This window comes from Nothoprocta perdicaria, unplaced genomic scaffold (assembly GCF_003342845.1).
Source record: "Nothoprocta perdicaria isolate Ctin4 unplaced genomic scaffold, notPer1 scaffold_113, whole genome shotgun sequence".
NCBI lineage: Eukaryota > Metazoa > Chordata > Aves > Tinamiformes > Tinamidae > Nothoprocta > Nothoprocta perdicaria.
The window spans coordinates 1-25,466 of record NW_020454239.1 but is presented as its reverse complement, the minus strand read 5'-3'; the positions used below and the strand labels follow the sequence as shown (position 1 = coordinate 25,466).

The window sequence follows — 25,466 nt, the reverse complement described above, 5'->3', positions numbered from 1 at the left end:
CAGATCTTATTATGTAATTTTGCTTGAGCAAGCGCATAGGAAGCTGCACTGAACTTCAGTGGCCCCTTCATGACTTCTTAGGCAGGGGTTGTGCAGCAAGGGTTTAAAATCCCTCAGCTTGGCTTTCATGTGTGAAGGCGAGAAATGTGAAGTTTCCACCCATATTTTGTAAGGAGCACTTGAAGAAAGACCAGTTGGCTAGCTGCAACACAGTGGGAATCTGTTTGCTTGTGCGTTAGGTCTTAATTGGGTTAAAAATCCATTTGAAAGGCTGCAGGAGGGTTGCATGGTGCAGTGTCCATGCTGGGAGCAAGTCTGCTGGCTGCTTCTAAGCCTCCATCAAGTTGGGAACCGTTGGCTGCTCAGCAATACAAGGAAGCACTTGGTTTATGAGCAGTACAGATGACTTCACCCACACGTGCTCACCACCCCAGAYGGGTGTAAGCAGTAAGCCTTGAACAAGGGAGTTAAGCACATCTGCAGTATGGGCTCTGAGGTGACCTTGCCACCGCTTTGCTTCCTCCTTGCTCGACTTTCCTGCAGCATCTCTCCGGCTCCTTACGTACACAAATACTTAGACAGTCTTCTAAGGTGCCCGGTGCTCCCCTCTTTGCCCGTGCGAATCTCTTGCCACCTAGTGGCAAAAGGTGAAGTTCTCCTGGCTGCGTTTGCCTGTTCTGCGCCCATGCAGGAGCTCTAGAGAAGCAAGTTCTCTGCCATCACAACCTTGTTCATTTTGCAAATATTTTAACCTGATTTTTTTTTTCCAGAAACAAATAGCCTTTTTGCTTTTTTTGTAGTTAGCCATTAAGCAAAATTTTGGTCATTTCCAATGAAAAATACTGTTACGCAGTTGATTAAAAGTACGTTTTTAAGCACTAGTAATATAACAAGTGGAAGAAGTGAATATATGGCTGTTTCTCTTTTTAGATGATACATCAGCAGCCTAATCCAGGTATACATTATGAGTATATCATTCCAGGAGACAATGTCATTAGTCCTCAGTTGCTTGCTCACAGGAGGCCAGGTAAAATGCCACTATTTCATATTACTAAGCACGTTCTGTTACCTAATAAGTTAAAGGAGAAATTCGTTCCATTAGGCTCAGTGTTTGTATGCTGCCTTTGATTTGGGAGAGGCAGGGAATTTCACCAAACTTCAAAGAGAAGTCTGCTTAGATCTGGTAAATTCAGCAGACTTATACTGGCCTATGAGGAAGTGAAGCTGGTCACATATTTCTACACATATTTCATATTTCACTAGTGATTTTTTACTTAAAATATTAAGCGTAGCTTTTGCTTGAGCTGGAATGTTGTAGCCATATCTCAGAAATTAAATAGTAAGAGTTTTTTTCTTAATGTTTAGAGATACTTTAAAACAACCCTTCCCRGTTTCTTGTTTCCTCTCCCACCTGGAGAGGATGAAGGATAAAACTGTTACCTTCCCGAGCTAGAACGTGGGCTGCTGGTGCTCCTAGCTCCGTGCGTGGAGACGGGCTGTGTGCACTAGCGTCAGGTTCGGAAGGGAAGCAGAAAATTGGCAAGTGACTTGGGTCTGACTTCTAATGTTCACCACTTGCCTTGACAAATTTTGGAGTGTGTTTGCAGTCTGTTTAGTAATGAGGAACAGCTGTCCTGCGACATGTGAGCACAGACTGCAGAGCGTGGTACAAAGACAGGCTTTGGGAAATGTGGACACTGGGTGCAGTAACTACTGCATGTTGCATGGTTGGAGACTGTTCAGTTTTTAATGTATTTGCTGGCTGAGTCTTGGTTGTCTTAATCTAAAATAACAGGGTCTTCATAGAGCAGTACTAGGAAGTCTGTGAATAGCAGTTTAAAGATGGTTAAGATTAAAATTTAATAATACTCTAGTGTCGTGGCTATTAGTTGAAAACATAGACTAATATTTGCAAGTGAGGCTCATTATTTTAATTTTTTGTTGTTGTCCATCATCAGGGGAGCCCTTGAATGGTCAGTTAGAAATTCCAGAAGGTACAAATCACGAGGATGAGGATTTGCATAGGGAGACAGACACTCGCACTGGACAGTCAACTGGAAGTTTTCCAGTTATTCAGCCAGGAAGATTTTCTTCTCATCAGCCAGAAAACCAGGTGCCTGCTGTGCAGCCACCAAGACAAAACCGGGAACACAACTGGAAACAGATTGGGAAAACTGAGTGCACCACTACATGTGGGAAAGGTAAGTGCTTCATTCAGCGTGCACAGAAAATAGATGACATGGGAGGTTTTATTCCTGGGAGGGAAGAAGCATGAAGGGAAGAAGCACTGTGGATACTCAAGCAGCTCTTATATATGCAGAACATATCTAGACCCAGTGCTTTTTTACAAAGAAAAGTCCTGTCTGTAGTAGTAGGTGTTCTATCACCACAAACAATGAAAATAAGAAGTGCAAAGCATTTACATTAATTAAAGTAGAAGAGAATATGTGGCAAGCTGCTCTCTCTCACTTTCCTGGCACATAGCTACTTTTCCCAACACTCTTGACATTTTCTATCCTTTCTTTGAGCCTCTCAGCTTTGTCAGGTGCCTTTTTTTTCTTTACAAGCAGGTGTCACAGGGATTCCATCAGACGTTTCCTTGCCTAGTTGAATATTGTAGTGTCAAAATAACACAACTTTAGAAAACTGAAGGTTTTGTAGGGGAGGAGTGGGAAGAGACTGCTAATTAGTGACCTATTCAGAGGAGATGCATATGTTATTTTAAGCTTGCCAGCCAAATCTCTGCCATAAAACATTCACAGTGATTACCGACTCAACAAAGCCTGACACTAGCAGTTATTTGGAAGAAAACCATTTTGTAGTCATAAGGGTGACCATACCTGGAAAATCACAGAACTAAGAAATACAAACCTGCCAGGGAAGGAAGTTAGCTGAGAAGACAGTCACCAGATCTCCTACACTGACATCTGCTTCCCAATTAATCACATTCTGTAATGACAGGACACGTTGAAATTTGGTCCAAGTCCAGACAATTATCCACGTTACAGTTACAGATACCACTAAGACAAAAACAAATTACTTCTGAACATGCTGAATTACTTGTGAACTGCATTCACTTTTATAAAGATGGTAGAGATACTCTTTTGGGAAATGCAGTCTATTTTTTGCAGCAGAAAATATGCCTTGCTGCATAAAAGTAAAATGTTTCTAAAGCAGGACAGGTGCAGTGAACTTGGAAATATACTCTTGAGAAGATGGCGATTAGAAAGATGCAACATTTGTTTTTGTGGGGGCAAGGAATAGGTTTAATTTTCTTTATATACCTCTTCTTATTCTTAGGAATAAAGCTGACCTACAGCAAGAAGGTTAAAGTATATGTAGTATTGTGGTCTCCCATCTATATGTATCACGGTAATGAGTTCCAATAATTATTTACAAAGCACACAATATTTCTTTTTTCCTTCTTCATCCTGGACAATATATTGAGAAATCTGTCCTGTTTGGAGAACTCACTGCAAAAGTAGGTGCTACATTACAGCAGATAAAGCCAGATAGCTCTTGGGAGTTGGGCCTTTTTGTGGAGAAAAGAAGGAAATGTAAACTAGAATTATTTTGGTTAATACTTTAAGATGACTTGGATACGTGTGCACTCCTTAATTGCACCTGACTGTTCTTTAGCAACAACCAGTGGGCTGTTTTATCATATATGTGGTGAATTGTGTATTCAAATTATATGATGCAGGTGCACAAACACCACGGGGTAGGCCATGTTTTCCATGGCTTCCTAAGGGGACTGCTGGAAGGGTGGAAGTGATTTCTCTGGACCTTATTTGCCTTTGGCCATGGTTTTGCCATGTCTTCAGAGACTTGGTAGCCATTGGCAGTAATATTACTGAAATCTGAGTCAAAATGATAGTAGCAAAATTGGAGAAATGCAGAATTCCCATGTTTGGGAAGGTGCCCTCTTTTTGCCTTTGCTCAGAGGTGTGCAGTTAGGCCTTTGTAAACATGTAAGCATTTACTTTTGGTCTAAGGAACAGAAAATGTTCTACATCTGGTAGAAAGATGAAGTTGCTGCATTGATAATTAATACGCTTTTTTCCTCATAACTGACCAGTATCATGGGGAAAAAAAAACCCACTTTGCTGAAAGGCTGTAGTCCTAATAATGCTTGGTCTAGAGACCCTTTACATGCAGTACATTGAGGAGATACCGTGGTAGCTTTCCTAGTTATGCACAGAAGTTTTGAGAAAGGACAGGGTGAATGCAGTGGAGCCCAGCTTGAGCAGTGCTTGCTTAAACCTGATTTAAGCAGCAGGTGGATTTTGCCTTTTAACTGCTTCTATTCCCAATTGCAGACACTGAGCGTTAGGCATTTCTGATGGTCCTCAGGTTGCATGCCACATGTCCTCAAACTCTGGAGTATATTAGTGTAAAAATCAGTCAGTTAAGTTTTAGTTAGAAACAAATCTTTTTCTCGGAACAAGTACACATTATCCCTGCATTTCAAAGACAAAACAACAAACACAAAATCTGGGAAGAACAAGTAGTAAGAGGAGGAAAGCATTCCAGGAAATCTTTGTGGGAGGAAGTGTAAGCTGAGTATCTGCTTGTCTTTTAAATAACATTCCATTTGGGTTTACTGCATTCTGTGGTATAAACTTGCTTAGAATCTAAGCTAAGTGTTTCTGTTCACAGTTTATTTTCTAGTTTGTGGATTCTTTTGTTTTGTTTTTTAGCTGCCCACTTGTCAATGTTTACACTGCAAGGGCTTCTCCACCAAACTTATTTGGATTTTTTTTGTAGGACAGACATCCTAAAACAACTAAAATAGCCTAATTTTTATAAGGTGTTGGTTAGCATCAAGTGGTTGAACTGGCAGTCGTGGAGTGCATCTTGAAGCCCTGCTGTTTGGCTGAGCCTTGTTTCTTTTTTAATCAAGTGACTTCTATTACCATGGCTTCTATTATTGTAACCATTACTCATGTGTCCTTGCTGTGCCCATGCAGGAGCAGGGGTTGCTCTTGCTTTGTATGATATAAAAATGACACATAGAGAGTTGGCAGAGCTTGGGCCTACCTTCTAAAAGGAATTAAAACAAAGATTGCACAACTTCTGTAGAAATGAGAAAGGAATTATGTGTGCATGACAAAGTTAAATCTTTTTCAACCTAGTAAATAGAAGGGTGGGGATTATGCTCCTGTCTGAATATGTAATAATTGACTCTTTCAGTAAGTAGACACCTTAGCACCTTACTCTTTTGATAATCTCTGATTACAAGATTAAGATTTCATGCAGGCAGAATATAGCATGCTTTCTCAGCCTTTCCTGCAATTCCCTGCTGTACTTTCTGTATACTAAGCATTTCCCTTAATATTATAATTTAAACAATATATGATTCAACTTTCCCTTGCATTGCGATATTATGGATAAAAACTTAGTCTAAATATCCTGTTATAAAGCTATTTCTTTCTACATCAGGGTTGGATCCTATTGCTATGACAGGTTTATATTGTAGGATCTTCTGCAGTGCATCACCTAATTTTTGTTTTGTCATTTCAGGGTCTCAGTACCCCATTTTCCACTGTGTCAACAGAGTCACTCATGAGGAGGTTCCTGAGGGCTACTGTGACAGCAGCACCAAGCCTTTTCCTGAAGAGGAGGCCTGCAACCTCTTCCCATGCCCAGCTTTGTAAGGCATTGTGATTTAAGTTGATTGAAATAACAAAGTTAAGATGATGGAAGTTTTGCACATGAAAAGAGGCTCTTTTAAGTAGGAAACTAGTTTGAGCTACGAAGTACTTTGAAGTTGTCTCATGAAGTGCAGTGGATTTTCTCCCTTAGCTATTGGTGGCCTTCTTTTCTTTGTAGGTATTAATTTCATAGGTATTAATGGCACTCAGAGAACACGAAAGGGAAGTTTGTGTGATTGTTAAGGCACACACCATACCTGTGTTCTCTCTTTGGGAGTATTTTTTTTCCAAGTGGCAGACTTCAGCACTTGTCTGTCTAAAAAAGGGACAGTTAGCAGGGAAAGAAAAAAAGAAAAAGAAAAGAAAAAAAAAAGTAGCTACACCTGATATTAGAAGACTTCTTTCCAAGAGAAGCAAAATGTCCATTTGCCCAAGCTGTGTACCTAGACGAAAGAGATGTTAACCCAGGAGCCATTATAGAGAGCCCTTCCTTCAGCTCAGCAGCTGTATTTTCCATCTCTCTTGTCATCACTTTCTTCAGCACTTCTGCTCTGAGCGGTTGCAAGTCACTACCCCACAGAAATTGGTAATGGTGCCATTTGAGTCATTTGACAAGGAGTTCCTGCAGGTAACAGTCTGACTGTCTGACTGCTCAGAAGAACTCCCTCCCGAAGCACTTTCCATGGAGAGGTCTTCTATCACCAAACATTTTTTCCATTTTTTTCTAACAGCTCATGTTAATTCAGCTTCCTTTATTCACAGAGGATAATGTCAAGAATGTAAATGAAGATAAAAACTCACTAAAAAGAATACAGAGGTTTCACTCACTTCCCTCGAGTTCTGAAGTAGTGTGTGATTACACACTGTAGTACAGTGCAGTTCAAATACTTCCCTTATTTGTATAAGGGAACTAAAATGGGAAAATGTATTTATACAAAAGTCAATAAATGAATTCAGTAAAGTCTTTATTGAAATTAGAAGAATATTCTTAGATTTTTTTCCCATCTGTAAAATTAAATGCATTTATTCATTGCTCAGCATTTGCCATTCCCATTTTAATGGTGAAATGGTGCCTATGGACATTTGGAGCTTTTGGTGCTACTGCTTTCCTCAGCTGTTCTAGAGCCTTTGCTGAACTGTGTTCAGAAAAAGTCTGTAAAGTTTATGCAATGCTGATCTTAAAGTTTCAAGACATGTCATTACAATAACAAAATACAGATTCTTAAAATACAAATAGCAATTTTTAGTGGTTAATGTACTCTTAAAGTTTTGTGACTCATTTTTTCATTGTCAGTAAATGTTATTGGTGTATAATTTAGTTGATTCATGTATTAAAGTTAATGCATATATTAATGAATGCCTTTTGAAGCCATTGAGTAATCTGTATGCATACTAGTTGGTATCAACCCCTACAAATAGACTGATTGTAGATATTTAATGGTCTCTTCATAAGGAATTAATTTAAACAGGCARCGGTTTAAGTTTTATTTTAAGATTTTGACCCAGCTTCAGAACACACCATTAGAGTTGTCTTCAGAGCATTACAGGATTAGTGTGTTGGAGAAATATTTACAAAACAAATGACCCTTTTTTTATTTCCTTGCATTAGCTGGGATATAGGGGAGTGGTCGGAGTGCAGCAAAACATGCGGTCTTGGTATGCAGCATCGGCAGATCTTGTGTCGCCAAATGTACGCCAACCGCACGCTGACGGTTCAGCAGTACCGCTGCCAGCACCTGGAGAAGCCGGAGACAACCAGCACCTGCCAGCTGAAGATCTGCAGCGAGTGGCAGATCCGCACGGAGTGGACTTCGGTAAGCACGACCCACGAGTTTGGGGTAGGAACCCTGGAAGAAAACAAGAATGTTCTCCTAGTGCTAGTAAAGCATGAAACGTGTCTTTGTTTAAAAACCTGTGTGATTGCGACCCTGAAAATGTACTATTTGTAACCAGAAAGAAAACAGAAAAGAATGATTGTATAGAACAAAAGCAAACAATGGGACATGCATAGCTGTCAGCATTCTCTGAGGCTGGAAAAAACAGAGSAGGAGGAGAAGGCCTTTCCTTTTAACAGGAGTTAAAAATTGTGTTCCTTTTCATGTCTCTTGCTTATGCATCCTACTCTCCAGATTCCAGCAGTTCRTTTAGCATGGCTGTTGAGTGGAATATACCGTTCGAGTTTATGTTTCCCAAATGAATCTATGCAGGATACTGTAGAATACCCTATAGACAAGAATGTGATTGTAAAACTATTCAAGTGATTCCAGAGTAGTTCCGCAGCTCCCGCGCATGTCTTAATAGGAATAAATGAGCAGAATGTTTCCAAATTYGAGGGAAAAAACATGGCAATTGTTGTACAGAATCCTGATGTGACCTCCATTTTGTTACAGTGTTCAGTACCCTGTGGAGTGGGGCAGAGGACTCGAGATGTGAAATGTGTCAGTAACCTTGGAGACGTTGTTGATGATGAGGAGTGTAACATGAAGCTGCGTCCGAATGATATTGAGAACTGTGATATGGGTCCCTGTGCAAAGAGCTGGTTCCTTACAGAATGGAGTGACAGGGTAAGGCTTTCTCTTACCTTTATTGCTGCCAAATCCTCTAAAAAAAATCAAGATGCATCAGAAAAAGAAAATATGCATACGTACATCCCTCTTACTCTCTAAAATTATACCATATAAAAAATATCTGTAAAACAGGTAAGAACAAACAAAAAGTAATGATGCCAAAGACACCCTGAGTTTGTGGTAGGTTCAAGAATCCATAGGAAGGACAAGAGTCTGGGTGCAAGACCAAACATCTGGATTTAAAACTGGATCTGAATCTCAACTTCCAAAAGGATTGAGTGTGTTGAGATTTATTTTTCAGAGCCTTGTTTAGCTCTGAGTCTAAAAAAACAGATTTTTAATGTCTTGCTGCTGCTTTTTTGAAGGTAATGCGAGTTTGAGGTCTGTTGTCTAGGTTTAAGCTTGATGCATAAAACTATGGCCTTTCAGCTGCAGGAAGACAGGAACACTCCACAGGCTCAGACAAGGTTGATTCAAGATTTCTGTTCTTTATGAAAATGGATATTTTTCTTTTTATTCTAAACAGTCAGATTCTCAGCATGAAAACTATAAAAAGAGGTGGTTATGTTTTAATTATTTCTTGATTGGGCTCAAAGTTCTTTAATAGGTAAGTATGTACTTTCATACAGCTGCAGTCTGCATGGTATTTTGATCCCTCTTGTGGACCAGATTGGATTTCATCTACAATCAAAAAGAGCCTTCAGTCTCTTTAAAAATCCTGGTTTAACTCCCATTTTTTCTTTGTTGTGGTAGACGAATAGTTTTATTCATCAATTTAAATTGTAGGACTTCATAACTTTACAGATTTATTATTTAGACCATTTTTGATAGCCCCATCAAAAGTTATTCAACGTTTTAGATGCAGAAGAGGATGACTTTCACAAATAGGACCAGTATTTGTCTCAATTTTAAGAAAGATGATCTAACTTTTGCTGCAATTAGAAAGCTGCAAAACTCCCAGCTTCCAGAAAACTCAAAAAGCTTTTATTGAAGAGAATCTTCACACAATTAGAGTGTAGTTGTTATTTCAGTTTTTTTGTTGTTCTTGAAGTGCATTGCCAGAAAGTTACCAGCTAAAGAATGTGTGTAGTGCACTGCCATTTGCACTAGTTCTTGCTCTAGTGGCAATATCTTTTCTGTTTTATTTTTACGAGTGAGAGAGAAAAAAGCACTTTAAAAGAAAGTGGAATTAAAAATAATCTTTCTTAGAAAAGCTTTTCAGCTACTGTCAGCTGGTGCAGTTCACCCAAGTAAGGTACATATATTCCAGTGAGGGCTTTAGCATCATATTTTTTGTTCTCCCAGATCAATATTTTGTTCTCTGCATAACTAAAAGTAGCTGAGGATTTTCTATATTAATTTCTGCATGCAAATGTGAAGGTTATGACTACACAATGCTTATTTATGTGTTTTACATGAGATCTAAAAATGAGGCAGATGATATGGACAATGTTGGTGTTTTTTCTTACCACAAACTTTTTAAGATCAGAAAGTAAAAATTGGATTTTGTTACCTCTTTGGGATATTTAGTGAACAAATCAGTTATTTCCAAATGCTTGCTACTGTATCTGGCATAATTCACCAGCACATCTGCCAGAAATGCTTTTGGAATTTGATTCACACAGAGAATGGAAGGAACTTCTTACTTCAGAAAAAAAAAAAAAAAAAAAAAAAAAAAAAAACACGAATTNACACGAATTCAGGCTAAAATGTTCACATTGCATCTTATAAGGATTCAGTTTATACCTAACATATCTAAATAAGGTGTTCTGGGATGATGACCAGCACACTACTTCCAAAAGAAATCTGTGGGATATAGGAGCAGTCAATAGCTTTACAAAATCAGGCCTTGACCGTTAGCTTTYTTCTTGTGCCTTTTGAGCGCTGTTTTCTGGGATTAGAAATCTTTCTCTGTAGGAATGTGTTTCTGTTCAGAGACCCTTAAGAGATGAATTCTGTCATGGAATGGAAGTGGTCCTTCCCAGAGACTGGGCTTCTGTGTGTTCATGTTCCACGAACAAACCTTTAGAAGATGCTTTAAGCCAAGCCACATTTCAGCAATATGCATAGATGGGCAGCCCACAAATGGTTCAGATAAGCAGCCAAAAGTTCAAATGCTTAAAGAAGGTTTGTTCAGACCTCTGCAACACCACGGTGGAAATCTCAAAAGAACAGACCTTCTTTGTGAGATTTATTACATGTCTACCTCCAGTCCCGATGGAAATACCCCAGAACAGTCTTTCCCATTGTATTTTGGCATTTCAGCTGTGGCTAGAAATAAGAGGTAAAAGAACTTATCATAATTTTTGAGTACTTTGGAGCTTTAAAATGCAGTTGATCAAACTTGATTACAGTCACAAGAGAAGCCTGTACTTTTCTGAACAATTTGCAAATGAATACTTCATGTCTCCTAATGCATGTGCAACAAGCAGGTGTCCAGAAGCCTGTCAGAAGTTGGTTAGGCTGAAACTTTCTGTTTCAGCAACAGTTGTATCAAACTTACATGCATGGATCTGTGTGCTACATGGGGCCTTGCAGTATAGATCTGGATAATTAGTTAAGTGTTAGGGGAAAACAGTATTGTGACATTAAAATGATGATTGCCTTTACTGTCCCTAGATGTTAAATTGCAGGACTTGGTAACTGTGATATATAATAGCATGTTTTCAAATCCATTCACAGTGTCGTCAYGATTATAGTATGTTGTCTTTTCAAAGGTTCATGATAGTTAAAATATTGAACAAAGAATTTTGATTTAGAGCTACAAAATTTTAACAAACCATCGCATAGTTTTAATTAGTGGAAAAGCAATTCATTTTCTTTAATCTTCATTAATGGTTTCTGCAATTCTGAATGAGCTGATAGTGTAATTAAAATATGCTTAATACAACTTTTACAATACAGTGTATATACACTGAAAAGGTGCAGAGTAGAATTGTACATAGCTCTGCCTCCTTCCCAGGATGTGCTGTGTGCAGGTTTTCTCCATAAAAAACCCTTCGTTGTCTTCTTGCCATGTTCTCCCGASTTGTTTTCCCCTTACATGTATCTGTGTGTTTTATAGCCCACTTGTTTCCTCACATGGCATTGACCTTCTTGGATTCCATTTCTGCATAGATGATTCCTGGTCCATGTAATTAATCTTAAGTCAATAAAAAAGCTTCTAGGTTCTCACAATAAATATGCTTATCAGATTTGAGTTATTGTGATAAACAAGTATCGGAGCTCACGGTACATATGTTGCACAGGATTTTTTATATACAAACTTAGGGATTGTTTGAATTGCATTCATTCTTATGAATGCCATCATAGGGATAGTGTTCTATGTACAATGGAATAAGTACCTGGTGAAAGGAAGTGATTCATCCTTTAAAAACAGTCGTTATTTTTGAAGATGGTAGATTATTTTTCTTTGAACTAGATCTAAACATCATTATTTCCAAGTCCTCTGGATCAATCTTGAGAGAAACAGAAATGTTTACTCATTTCAGTGGAAAAGAAAGAGTGCAACTTAAAGTCTGCAGCAGCAAGGATCATCTTATGTTGTATCTACCTGCCTTTTCACTTCTACTGCTCTATGTTCTGTATAAAGGATAGATAACAGGCTCTGTAAACTATGTGATCTTTAACTCTGCCCATAGACCATCTGGGCAAACTTGTATATTTTTTTTACAAGATTTTGTTTGAAGATGGCTTCATGTCTCTCATAATTCTCCTGAGAGGTCCTATTGTGATAAAGTTGCAGTGTTTCACCAAACTGCATCTATTAATCAGTAGAGATCAACGTATAAGGCTGGTGAACCCTACTCAACTTAGAGGCAAAATTGGCTTGGTGGGAGCGGATGAGATGCCTGCAGACACTTCACATGACTGGTTCTTTTGCAGCTGTAATTGCTGAAAAGTGAACTTCTCCTGTGGATTAGCAGAAAACCTGCTATTTACCATCCTTATTTACAGTGATGGAAAACTCACCAATGGTTCCTTCCAACTAACTGGAGCATTCCCCTGTTGCATTTTTGTTTATTCCTCATTGTCATGTCATTTGTTTGTTTGTTTCTCATTTACACGGAGAACAAACCCAGAAGAGAAGCAAAAGCACAAAAACTTCTTACACATTAATGAGATTCTGAGGTTGAAGTAAAATCTAGGGAAGAAAGAAAAGATGTGTTGCACATCAGGGAACAAATCAACAGCATGCTCTGGATCTCACACTTCATTAAAGGGAGTCACAGTAATGCGTCTATAGCAGCTTTCAACAGAGAATTCTAAAGTGCTCCATAGAAATCAATGCTTTATTCATCACAATCCTAAAGCTCATCCACAAAAACACTGGGTTTATTGACTAATCAAAAGGTGTGGAACTACTGGCAAGTACTGTAGTTTGCATTCTTCTTTCACTGTTTTTTCCTTAAATCTGTGTATCTCTGATAAAATCAGATGCATCCTGGGAGAGGGCAAGGGAGAAGTGGGGGGCAGGGACCACCATGGAAATGCAGGAGTTTGTGGAGCTGTTTTGTTGTTTCTCAGTATTGTTTGTTCACTTGCTTTCATTTTGAAGTGAAACCAAAATAAAATATATTTCTCCTGCTTATTTTGTTATGTGGAAACCATATGGAAGCAAGAGTTCTGCATTCTTTATGTACAAAGATGTTATTCCTTGCATGATTTGCACTGAAACACACCTAAGGTGATTTTGAAGGATACATTGATAGAAGAATGGCCAAGAACTACAGAAACACTTTTTTTTCCCTCTCCAGCTGATCTCTTTTTGGCAAAACTCAGTTGCTGTGGACTTTCTAAACAACCTGCTGCTACCAGAACCCAATGAGTTTGTTTATAGGCAGAAGGGAGTGTTCCGGTGAGTACAGCTGTAGTTTCAGCTTTCCTCAGAGAGCAGGCTGTGGAAGGCCTAACTTTTACTGGCCAGATCCCTGCAATGAAGGCACTGCAATGTACCATGCAGTGCAATGTTTAAAATCTTCTCAGAAAGAAACAAAGCTGCTCCCAACACCACTGTCTTTAAGGATGTGCTGCAGGGCTGAGAACTGAGGCAGGAAACAAGCTCAAGTAAGATTCCTTGTGTCCTGCTAGTAAAGCATAGGGCACATAATCCTTCCAAAATCTGTTCYGAAAGGGAATCATACCCAGTTTTCTCAGTAGCTCAAAGGGATTTCATCAATGTATTTCAAAAATGGATCCTCATTTTTATTGTTTGCATTGTAACGTGATTATTCAGAAAAAAACAAGTATCTTGAAGTGAGATAGTCACAAATCCTGCATAAATGTGGGAACATTTTATTAGACCTCGACTGGTTGGTGTTTAAAAGCTGAACGGGGGCGCTGACTCCAGGGCTTCTCATGCGCCTGCCTCCCTGTCCGCCTTGAGGCTCTGCGCCGGGGCTGGCAGGAATGCCGGGGCTGGCAGGAATGCCGGGGTTGGCAGGAATGCTGGCGGGGCAGCGAAGGACAGCTGCAGGGGGAAGGGTTTCACTCGCTTTACCCTGTCCCATGTATGAACACACAAATTCAGGTTTCCTCTTGCAGCCCGGGGCTGGCAGGAATGCTGGCGGGGCAGCGAAGGACAGCTGCAGGGGGAAGGGTTTCACTCGCTTTACCCTGTCCCATGTATGAACACACAAATTCAGGTTTCCTCTTGCAGCTTTTCAACTTTGTGGGAACATGCATCATTTTCCTGGGCTGTTTCTCTGCAAACTGTCAGAGGCCTGGACGTTGTGTTAATGGGGATGGAAAWCTTCCAGAACTGAACTGCTGAGAGAGGGAGCTCAGGAAGAGGAGAAATGGCAAACTTCTTAAAAGGAGWGAGGGTATTCCACAGACTAACGTCTCTGAAGGAATTTCAGCCAATTAAAACAAAAAAGTGAAACAAAATATCTTTAATAACAGGAGCAGAATAGTGGAGTCGTGGTTTGTGAATGTTCCTTTCAGATTTTGTAACTAAACGTGTCGTGCAGTGTTCGGTTATGGAAGCTGCAGCGTGTTAGTGCAGCAAGTTAATGGCACAGCATTGGAAACGGCGGGTGTGTCAACTGCAAAAGCAGAGAGGGAGAGCTCGGGCGCCAGACGCTCCCTGCTGCTGCCGCTGGCTTTGGAGCCAGGGCGCTCGCACAGGAGAGTTTTACTGGAGAGAAAAGAAGGGAAAAAAATGCTAAGAACCCATTCTAAACTCGGAAACGTTCAGGTTTGARTTTGCTAGGCAAATCCTTTGAGGGTAGTTAATCTGCACTCAAATCTTAGAGCAGAAGGGTGGAACAGCCCTCTACCTTCCCATATGGCATTTCCTTTGTTACTTGATATGCAAGCCTAGCTCATACATAATCATTTTAAGCACAAGACTGTGGAGATTTTCTGGGTGATTTTATAGACTAAGCTTGTTCCCAGCACTGTTTGGTTTGTGAAGCATAAGAGCAAATTAGATTGTCAAATGAAAATTACTTAGACATAAGAAAAGTATTTGCAGGATAGTTCCCTGTGCAGTGTTGCAATTGAGCAYATTTTCCTGGCATATGATATGATGAATAGCCACAAAACCTAGTTCTGTACAGTGGATTTGAAAGGCAGCCATGTGTGGGGCTCTGTTAAACAGTCCATTTATCTAGGAGTGGGCAGTTTGAAGTGGGGGTCAAACATATGTTTTTATATATATACGAAGGGGAAAAGGTTCACTGCTTAGCAGCATTTGCATGATTCTTGTATTTTCAAGATAATTTCTTGAATGGAGAGCAACTTGAGAAGACTTCGTTGACCATCAAATGCAATGTGCTGAGGAGATTAGTCTGCCTGTTAGATAAAGCGACTGGAAAATTTTATTCTGCACCAATGAAAGAAGATTAGGTTCATTATATTAMTCAGAGGCATAATTTCAACTTTCAGATAGAGGAATAAGTCATGTGCAAGCAATATTCATCACCGGGGCTGGATGGAGGGCAGTTTCCAACCAGTTGCACATTCAGTCATGGGTCTCTTGCGAAGATGAGTGTGTCCGTTAGTCCTGTGCTTAACCACGGCCTTGTCCTAGCTTCCGTTCGTTCTCAGTTCAGCTACTGCGTGTGGAGTCTTTCTCATCTGTGTCATTACCTGTCCTTTGAATCTTTCCCATTCCAGAGCTACCTGTTCATTCACAAGGGATATTTTGTTCATTCTGGAAGCAGTACGCAGCGCTGCTCCCAACTAACTACATCTGATGGTTAAAGTAAAATCTTACATGTCAGTCAAGTCTATTTTCTTCTCTGTAACACATTCTTACTTGTGGTTTTCCTTGCATGTGTAATATAATATAATTGCTTGTAATTACTTAAATTCAATTRCATACGTATCTTTCAGTAATCTGCACATGTTTTTTATTTATTTTAATAGTCTAGTCATGAAATGTCAAATGCATTTAAACAGGAAAAGGAACAGGAAGATTAAGAAAGAAGTAATAAGTGAAAAAGTTTTTGTCGTATCATAATCACTTCTCTCTTTTCTTTTTGTTGTTTTTTTTTTTTTTTTAATAAATGGCAAGTTTGATGCTACCCRGAATGGTGGAATATCAGGAATATGCCAATGAAGTTGATTGATGACTGAGCTATAAAAGCAGGAAGGTTAATGCTTGCTGGGATTTATCCTGCACAGTTGCATGYGTGTCATGTCCACAGACAGGATATGTGAACTGTTCAAAAGTATGAATCTGTTAGACGATCTGCTGGGTAGTGGCTTGTTACCCACTGGGTAACAAGCAGAAAGAAATGACTCTTGAATAAATTCAGTTAACTTCATTGCTTGCTCCGGGAGCCAGACTAAGGGCGATGTGTTTGTGCTGTGCCCGCAGTGCTCGGCGGAGTGCGGGGACGGCGTGCGGACGCGTGCCGTGGTCTGCATGACCAACCACGTGAGCAGCCTGCCCCTGGAGGGCTGCGGCAACAACCGGCCCCCCGAAACCACGGCCTGCAACAACGGCCCCTGCGCCGGCAGAGTGGAGTGGTTTGCTGGCAGCTGGACTCAGGTAAGTCCCACCTCCAACACATTTATTCTCTGATGGAACCTTCTTATTTAAAAAAAAAAAAAAAAAAAAAAAGTCTTTTTGTACCATGAAGATGCATGCCCTGAAGTATGCCTGTGTCTTTGTGGAACATTTGGGTAAGTTGCTTCTGTTTTACTGAGCTACTTTTCTTCATCTGCACTGTTGTACTGAAGAGCTTTACTAAAACGAGATTTTGTTCTTTTCCTCTGTAGCTTCATTTTTATTTCTCATGTACTGGCCAAGTTTACTTATAAAGGAAAAGATGTCAGAAAGCTCCTTAGCATATTCAAGGGAACACTTTTGAAGTTGAGCCTCTGTAGATCCTGCATGCCCATAGGGATACATATATAGGCCATAGTCAAAGCATGGAGTATGAGAAAATAAAAGCAGTGGCTAAAAATGAAAGTTGGCTTAAATTTTGTTGTGCTGAATTTCATAGTGATAGGTGAAAAGTGGTTAGTGGCCAATATAAATTCTTACAGTGCTCCAYAGCTCACTGCTTCTTCTGATACTGCTGCCTCCAGGAATTTCAGAAGTTGTCAACTGGTACCCTAAGCATTTATTGTATATTCTACAGAGTCCTTTGGACTATAGGTACTAGCATTTCATCCATGTGTTAGGGAAAAGTCTCTTGCCTGTGCTGTTAACTCACTGCGTTTCAGATTCCAAGATCGTTCCAGCTAGTAAGCAGTTGGAAATTAGACCAATACAGCTGAGATGGGGATTAAAGGGCACCTATTACACAAAGGCTTTCAAATGTAAGTGAAGCTACTTGTATAAAGAGTTATAATAGATTCAGATTTAAAATGTAGCTGCCATTTTAATAATAGACTAGGTCTAGGCTTTTCTACTTACGCTGCTCCATGCAGGGCAATAGGAACTTTTGCCACTGTGAAGAGAAGCTTACAATGGGGTCATGACAACTCTCCCCATTCTGTGGATTAAGAAAGTTTCTTTCATTTAAGAAATACTTTTCTTTTAAACTAAGCGGATTCTTTGAATGGCATTGCATTTTATTTGATGGATCTCAAGGGGAAAAGAAATTTGCAGAATAGTAACTGAAACAAGAGTCTAACAAGTCTGGTCTACCAGCTGGATCCTGACTTGTGAATGCAGCTACCAAAGGGCAGTGTCTGTAGAGCAGAGCCGGGAGCAGTGGGGAATGACCTTCTCTACTGAGCTGCCTTAGAGCAGAGGCTGAATGTTGAGGTAACGTCTCACCAAATGTTACACATCCATAATCAGCATTAGAACCATTAAAAGAGAGCAGGGACAGAGCTGTAAAAAGGTTAAAAACAATTTCATTTTTTCCTTTAGAATTTATATGGATGCACTAGTGGACTGGCCCAGAGCTTTTAGCAGCAGCAATCATATAGTTTCAAGTTCTTGCTGCTGTAAATCTAAGCTAGCATAGGTGCTCTTTTAGATGAACTTTATATTGATTTTCTCAGTAGGCCTTGTGTTTTCTCATTAGTCTCAAGGCTGTGAGTATCTAAGTGATCACAAATTCTACTCAAAATACAAACAAAATCCTTATTTTTAATAACATTYTATTGTTTTAGGCTAGAATAAGTTTTCAAAAATCATAGCATTTTATGAAAAATTGAAACCAGTATGTTGCTGGCATCATCCTCTAAAAACACTTTTAAAAGTTCCAGGAAGGGTATTATGTGTGTATTTACCCCTTGAACAGGCTGTTAGAGTCCATCTGAGTCATATTTGCATTTCAGAACTCCTACAGTGGTTTCAGAGCACTGCATCACAAATCTTTGCAAACATTAAAGGAACACTGGCAGATGCAGGCAGTTTCCAAAAAAATGCTCAGAATGTGGGGATTTGAAAGCTGCAGAAATGTGCACTAACCTATATAATGCTCAGAGGTTTAGTGTGTATAATCCTGCTTCTGCCAGAAGCAGTAAAACTATTTATGGAGAAAGTAAGTCTTGGTTCCCTTTTTGTTAGAAAAATAAAAATCAGTTTCTTTTTGTAGATACAAGTAAAACCACAATTTTAGATTTCTCTAAGAATGCACATTGTAGTCGTATTTCTTCTTTGCAGCAATAATTAGAAATACATTTTCAGTCTGTAATACCATATAGAATAAAAATTAACAGGACAGTTGTTACCATTGAAGCCATTTTTAAGATTCATAATCAAATATACCATACCTGACACAATCACTACTCATGTGATAAATTTATTACTATATACTTCAGCATTTTCTTGTCTTTATTCCTAACAGGGGTTCATCCTGGGTACTGTTTTGGTACCATATGCGAATAACAACAGTAACTCAATGGTTATCCTGCCTACTATTCTGTGTCTGAGGGATAACAACTTAAAGAGTTAAGGAGTATCTTCCCTCTTCCTTTCTTCTCAAGTCATACATATACTACTGTGCTCCTGATCAGCTTAATGCCTGGAAAACGGAGTTAAAGTTTTGTCTGTTTTGTGACAGATGGGCCTGGAAAACGGAGTTAAAGTTTTGTCTGTTTTGTGACAGATGGAGCAGTATTTCAGCTGCTTTGGCCTGTATGTCACTTGCTTATGCCATATCAAGCCCATGCTATCTCCTTCACAGAGAACAAAATATTTAATGCTTTTTAAAAAATAAATATATATTATATATATGTGTGTATATGTGTGTGTGTGTGTGTGTGTGTATATATATATATATATATATATAAATAAATAAAAATTACTTGGTAATGAAACATGTCCACAAACTTCCAGGTTCCACTTGTTTCTGTCTTGTGTGAATGAGCCAAGATAAGACCTGTTAAGACCTTATCTAGACCTATGGAGGTTAAGACCTACAAATTTGGTGTAGTCATATCTAAAATACAGATGATACATCAAATATTACCAGTCAGCAGGTAGAGAATGAGAGTCTGTACCATATGCTAAAAGTATTTCCTTTGTTCTTTTGGGGCTGTATTGTGATAGATAAGCCTTTCGCTTCATGTACTGCTCAGACTAATGCTGTTATATCTGTATTCACTGATTACTGATAATTTACTATAATCAGAATTGAATCCTGAAATCTAATAAATAAGTACAAGATATTCGTTGTTAATTTTTTGTTTTCCTTATATAGGATTATCTCCTTACATATTTTCTTCAATGGAACATGGCAGAAATCTGTACCTGGTTGGCAGGGTTCAATTTACACAGTATTCATTATGACTATTAATCAGGAAGGCTGCTTTGGAGTGCAAAGACAGTGCAGTTGGAGTGCAGTTTAATCCCATGCATTGGTATTTTGACTTAGGGAAAGTTTTTAGGTTTTTTGTCTTCAACACGTAAGCCTATATTTCCTGTAAATTTCTTTTTATGAGCAAAATGTACTTACCCTTGTGATAACCGTTATCCAAGTCTGTTTTATCAGGCAGTGAGAGACTTTCATTTTTCTATAAATACCAAGAAACTGTCCCCTAGGTAGTATGGATGAGATCAATTACAAAGGATTAAACTACAGCTATGAAATTTAGAGCTAGCAGAAGTTTGCAAATAGTATTACCATGGTTTTAGTTAGAATATCTTTTCTGAAAATAGGTTTTGTAACATTTGCTCAGACTTTGTACTCTGAATTCAAATTTGATTTTAAACAGAGCTGTCTCACCTTTCTGCAGACAGCATAAAATGCTTCCAGAATGTTCCATTCAGATGCATGCAATTTTTATCTCAACTTGGGGCCATTTAATTTTTATTATTATTATTRATTTCTCCCAAGATTCGATATGTATTAACGTTTCATCACTACTTGACTAGTTCTTTTCAATTAGTATCTAGTTAGATGGGATCACTAACTAGGAACATATTTTCAGAGTACAAATGCTAAATAGCTATACCTGTGCTAAAGCATTGCAAAATTTGATGGTGAGTCAMCATTAAGGCTCGCTAAAAGTCAGAGGGACTCTAGGTTGCATATTTATGGCGGCATTTCTGCCACTCTTAGTATGTAATGTTGGATTTTTACTATTGCATATAAGAAAAATAGGTGTGTTTATTGAATCTGATTCCATATCATACGAGTTATTTTAAAGAGACACTTTGAAAGTCTTTTGTTTCCTTTTTCCACTTATGATTAGTTGAAATAATGGCATTGAAATGTCTCTAGAATATTTTAAATGTATAAAGAGGTTTATTTGTAGGATTCTGATAGGACAAAAGTACTACTTAATGTTTCYGTTAAGAGCAGAAGTGCAGAACGCTACATCATGGCAACTCTAAGGTCTGGTGGAGGGGTTATTGTTRTAAGTCAGTCTAGTTTACTTGAAGATTGTCATGGGTTGCCCATTATGTAAATCTTTTGTGAGTTGTTACTGAGTTAAACATGCTGAGCAAGACAGGACTTGTACGGCTTGACCAGGTCAGTTCTTGCACAGCTAAAACCTCCTGCAAACACTGTTAACAGTCCTCATGCAGCAAAACACTTCAATGTTGACTTTAGTGAGAATATTCAGAGGCTTGAAGGAAAGCTGGTGCTTCAGTGAGTTGGTGAACTGAGGCCTGTCCTGCATGAAATATGCTGGCAATCAGTATAAGCAGGAGATTAAGCTGCCTGTTTGCAGAGGCAGAAGGAAAGATATAGTTACATTCAGTTKACTGAGGAAAGAACCTAGAAAAAAAAGAACTGGCTTCTGAGTGTTGGAGGCTAGACTTGTGTCCAAGAATTGCAAGTATAAACAAGCTGTGGAAGTTCTTTTCCACATAAATTATTAAATAAATACATTTTATTTAATAAATACATACCACATAAAGTATTAAATAAATACTATTTAAACTGCAAATATATGAATGTGTATATGTTTTATTTCAGAGACAGATAACTTGTGGAGAAGCACATTACTTTGGAAACAAGACATATGTAGACTGATCCTCCTCTTTTTGTTCTCTGATGCAGTGTTCTACTGAATGCGGCAGTGGGACTCAGCAGAGAGAAGTCATTTGTATTAGGAAAACGGAAGGTAATTTTGATGTGTTGAACCCTCATGAATGTTCATATTTGGAAAGACCTCCCAGTCAGCAATCCTGCCACCTCAAACCCTGTGGTGCAAAGTGGTTTCATACAGAATGGAGCACGGTAAGTCCATCAGACTTTTCTATATTTAATTTTGATACATCTTTTTCTATTTTTTCCTTATTTCTCCACTATTTGGATAATGAAATAAGACTTAGTTTTGCACAAGAATGATAGTGAAAAGAAAGCRTGCTCTGCAGTGCCTGCTGAAGCTTAGGAAAGTTGGGTGGTRTCTTGAACAGAAGGAAACAGCATAGCTGTCTCTTCATCACTGGTTTCTTCGATGGGCCTTCCTGTTTTACGAACTTGATTTGTTCCGTAATGATGGTATGTAGTGCATTAAAWGATTCTTTTCTGATTTCAATAAATTAAGGAGCATTTAATAAAAAATGATGGATGTATTTAGTTTTTAAGGCAATATTATCTTTACCATGGCATTTAGACCTTTAGCAACAGTAGAGCTCTGTGTATTTCCAGTTTCTACGGGAAGCAGACTAGCTGTATTCGCCAGTCCCACAAGTGGCTTTGGTTTTACCTGTCTTACCAACATTTCTAGATCCTAATTGAAAATCAGAAAGTCCAGTATCTTCTCAGAATGAAAAATGGTGTTAAAACATATTTAGATGACATTTTATTAACTGCAGCAACTTACTCCTTTCCTTGAGCCTTAACTCAAATTCAGAATGACAGCTCTGAATGTGGAAACCCCTCAAATCCTCCCAGCTTGAGTTCCCTTTGTCAGGAACCTTTGAAAATCCTTCATCCACATGACAGGAAAGATAGCAGTTACTTTGTTTTTCCCACTTTCAGAACGTGCTCTGTTATTTCACTGGCATCATGGCAGCACCACAAAGCAGAAAAAAAGACAAAATACTTTTTACCGTAAATCAGCCAAAGAGAATCCTGATTTTTCTCCCTTAATCACAGATATAGATATTTATTTGAAAACAAAGATCCAAATTAGGCTCATGATAAAGCCAGGTAGATTTGTTTATCTCCTTTGTTGTTGCTGAAAATTCTCTGCCTTCTTTACTGAGGCATTAGATTAAATACATTTCCATTAGCCAAAACATTTTTAAATGTGAATCTCTATCTGACTGGTTTTGGACTATTAAAACCTTAATCATTATAAATGACCCGAGTTTAAGAAAATTTGCAAGGTCGAACTGGATAAAGTGAGCCAAATCTGAAAGACCTCATGCAGACAAAAATTCCTGAAGGCAAGAAAGGATCTGATTCAATATGGGCAAAGATGTTCAGTAATCGGCTTTGGAAATACCACATCTAGCAAGTACAGAAGTCTCTAGCATCAGAGCAGATTTTGGAGGAACACAGAAATATTTTCTTCAGAAATGCAGAGAAGCTTGTAATGCTTAGCAAAACTACTGTGCTGCAAGAAGTGAAAAGGAATTGAGCATTAGAGAAAATGCAGTTTAAATTTTTCCTGATTGCATGTAGATGGAGTTGAAAGAGTAGCAGAGGCCAGTGCCTTCAAGTACTGAAATAAGCTCAGTGCAGAAGAAAAGTAAACAACGTGGAAAGGGTCAGTCTGAGAGCTTGAGAGATACAAATAAGATCTGAGAGGTACAAGAATGTTTCTGAGCCTTTAATGCAAATTACACCTGAATGTTAAGGACTTTATAGTTAGAGAACAAGCAACAAAAAAAGCATTAAAGATGATAAAAGCCTATGGTGATATTTGGATCTGACTTTAAGGTTGCTGTTACGTCTTTCTTTATTTGCACATCTCATACCATCTTCATAAGACTGAACTATGTGTTTCAGTGTTCCAAATCCTGTGAAGGAGGATTCCGGGTTCGAGAGGTGCGATGTCTGTCAGATGACATGACACCCAGTACTCAGTGTGATCCACAGCTTAAACCTGAAGAAAAAGAACCATGTAACACACAAGATTGTATCCCAGAAATAGGTAAGGAATGAGGAGAAACTTCTTTTAACTAAGGAACTCCATCTAGTGGAGAAAATATTTAATAATCATGTAGAAGTTCTGGGAATTTAATTTGTTTTTTAAGTTCAGGTGCTTGTTTTTACACAAAATATAGCTCTGCTCTGAGGTGTGGGGAAAAAAAAAGGTTTTAATTTCTGATTAAAATGTTTGCCTTGAAATATATAATATATTCTATATAAAAACATAAATAGCAAAAAATTACTTTTCTTGATTTTTGAAATTCCAATATGGCCTCAACATTTTTTTGGAAAACATTCACGTACCGAGCATTGTAATTAAGCATGAAAATTTGTCGTTTTTCTCATGCAGACTTGATTTTAATAGCATAAGAATAACTAGGGAAAGGAAGAGACAAGTATTAATAAAAATTTGTTTTTATATTGTTGTTGTTGTTAAGATTTTGGTTACTTGTTGCTCTAAAGTTGTATTTTTCAGTTTCTTCTCCTTTTTTTTTTCTTTCCACAGATGAGAACTGTAAAGACAAATACTACAACTGCAATGTGGTTGTTCAGGCTCGGCTGTGTGTTTACACCTACTACAAAACAGCCTGTTGTGCATCCTGTACACGTGTGGCAAATCGACAGTCGGGATTTCTAGGACGCAGATAACAAATACTCTCCTACCCAAAGCAGCAATATCTGCCTTCAGATGGAGCTTGAACAGTGTTACTGTTTTGATCACAGCAGGTTCTTCCTTCATAAGAAGATGGTTTTTATATTGCTGAGCACATCAAGACTGGTTAAATCTCACACCCTTTCAGTTACACCTAATATGCAGTTACATATGTTTTTAAATGTTTGCTGTGAAACCATGATCTTTTTAAAGAAGTATTTTTAATGATACTATTCTTTGCACCTGTTCATCAGATAATCATTTAAAGAACCTACCAACCAACCTTAATATTGAGGAGTTAATGAAAAGAAATCAGTCGTAGGCAATTATTGAAGATATTTGATCAGTGTGGATGCAGCTGCTGCATTATTTCCTGAGTGTTTACTCTTGCTTGGTATTTTGGACTGACGTAAATTAGAACAAATCAATGAAACATGCACATCAGAAGAATTACTTCACAAAAAGCCAGTCTCATGAAGAACCATTCATGATCAGTTTCGTAGCACCCTAATGTATGTTTTAATTACTTCAGTCCATGCATAATAAATTATTGTTAAGGTCTCTCAGTTGTACTTTTAACTAATTCGTGTCCTCTAGCAACAACTATATGCACAGCTGACTGCCAAGAAGTGCCTTCATGTTTAATTCATAAAGTTTAGAAGTTACACTTTTCTAATTTTGTATGGATTTTAAAAGCAATATATTATCCACCAGAGTGCCGCTAGTGTCCAGACTTTTAAGACTTTAGCAACTGCTACTGACGGTGAGTTTGAGATTTAAAGGTGAGGAATCTTTGCTAGTATTAAAGAAAAAAGGTGATCGTTACTATCAGCAAAATCTCTGTCCTGCAAGATAGTTATTTCAGTGAACTGGTATCTGGCCTAACAGCTTATCTCTGCACAGTTGCTTGAGAACCACCATCTGAGATCATCTACTCTGGATACATCACCGAGTAGTTTCAAAACCAGACAAAAGCTGTAGATCTCTGTGTGTGTTAATGGTCTGTTACTCTACTACTAGTATCTACTCTAGTATCAGGATGCAGTAAGTATGACGGTGCTTGCTGAGCATCTGTAATTAGGAGATCTTAACTATTTTACAGATTTTGTTGCAATTGTTACAGCATCCTTCTCTTTAATCAGTGTTTCATCCAGCATATTTATGCATACCTCCTCTTTCATACAACCCAAGAATGGCTGAGACAGAATTTGGGTGGTGATTTTTCATTTCTGCAGTTACTATTCTCAGCCTTGTGTTTTGCTAACAGTAAGCAGAAAGTGCTGTATACTGTGGATTGAGCTATACAATGCAGATTAAAGTTGTATTATTTGCACATTCTCTAGCCTTTATATGAGGACTTTTGAATGTGTGAATAAGGCTGAGGAAGAAATAAATACCTCTGCTTGTTCAATTGTTTATTACAGCATATTACTTTTAAATTAAATTAAAAAACTATGCATCTATTTCCAAGATGCCCTGCTGTCTTGATTCAAAACCAGTTTTGATAGGCATATTAAGCCACTCCCAGTGGGGTGATAGTGACATGATTAAGGTTTCCTGCTGCTGAATCAGACACATGTTTGAGCCTCATTTGGGATTTGTACCAAAGCCCATCCCAAGC

At 38.4% G+C, this 25,466-nt stretch overlaps 1 protein-coding gene across 1 annotated transcript in view; it reads left to right on the top strand.

Moving 5' to 3' along the window:
* The window catches only part of THSD4 (thrombospondin type 1 domain containing 4), a 98,150-nt gene extending 73,179 nt beyond the window's left edge, over positions 1–24,971 (top strand). Inside the window, exons 4-12 of the mRNA XM_026053008.1 lie at positions 931–1,027; positions 1,959–2,201; positions 5,524–5,653; positions 7,264–7,468; positions 8,045–8,218; positions 16,050–16,223; positions 21,148–21,327; positions 23,050–23,194; positions 23,699–24,971. Coding sequence (XP_025908793.1) covers positions 931–1,027; positions 1,959–2,201; positions 5,524–5,653; positions 7,264–7,468; positions 8,045–8,218; positions 16,050–16,223; positions 21,148–21,327; positions 23,050–23,194; positions 23,699–23,841 — 1,491 coding nt within the window. The 3' untranslated portion in view covers positions 23,842–24,971. The remainder of the gene's footprint in view (positions 1–930; positions 1,028–1,958; positions 2,202–5,523; positions 5,654–7,263; positions 7,469–8,044; positions 8,219–16,049; positions 16,224–21,147; positions 21,328–23,049; positions 23,195–23,698) is intronic.
* The last annotated feature ends 495 nt before the right edge of the window (positions 24,972–25,466 follow it).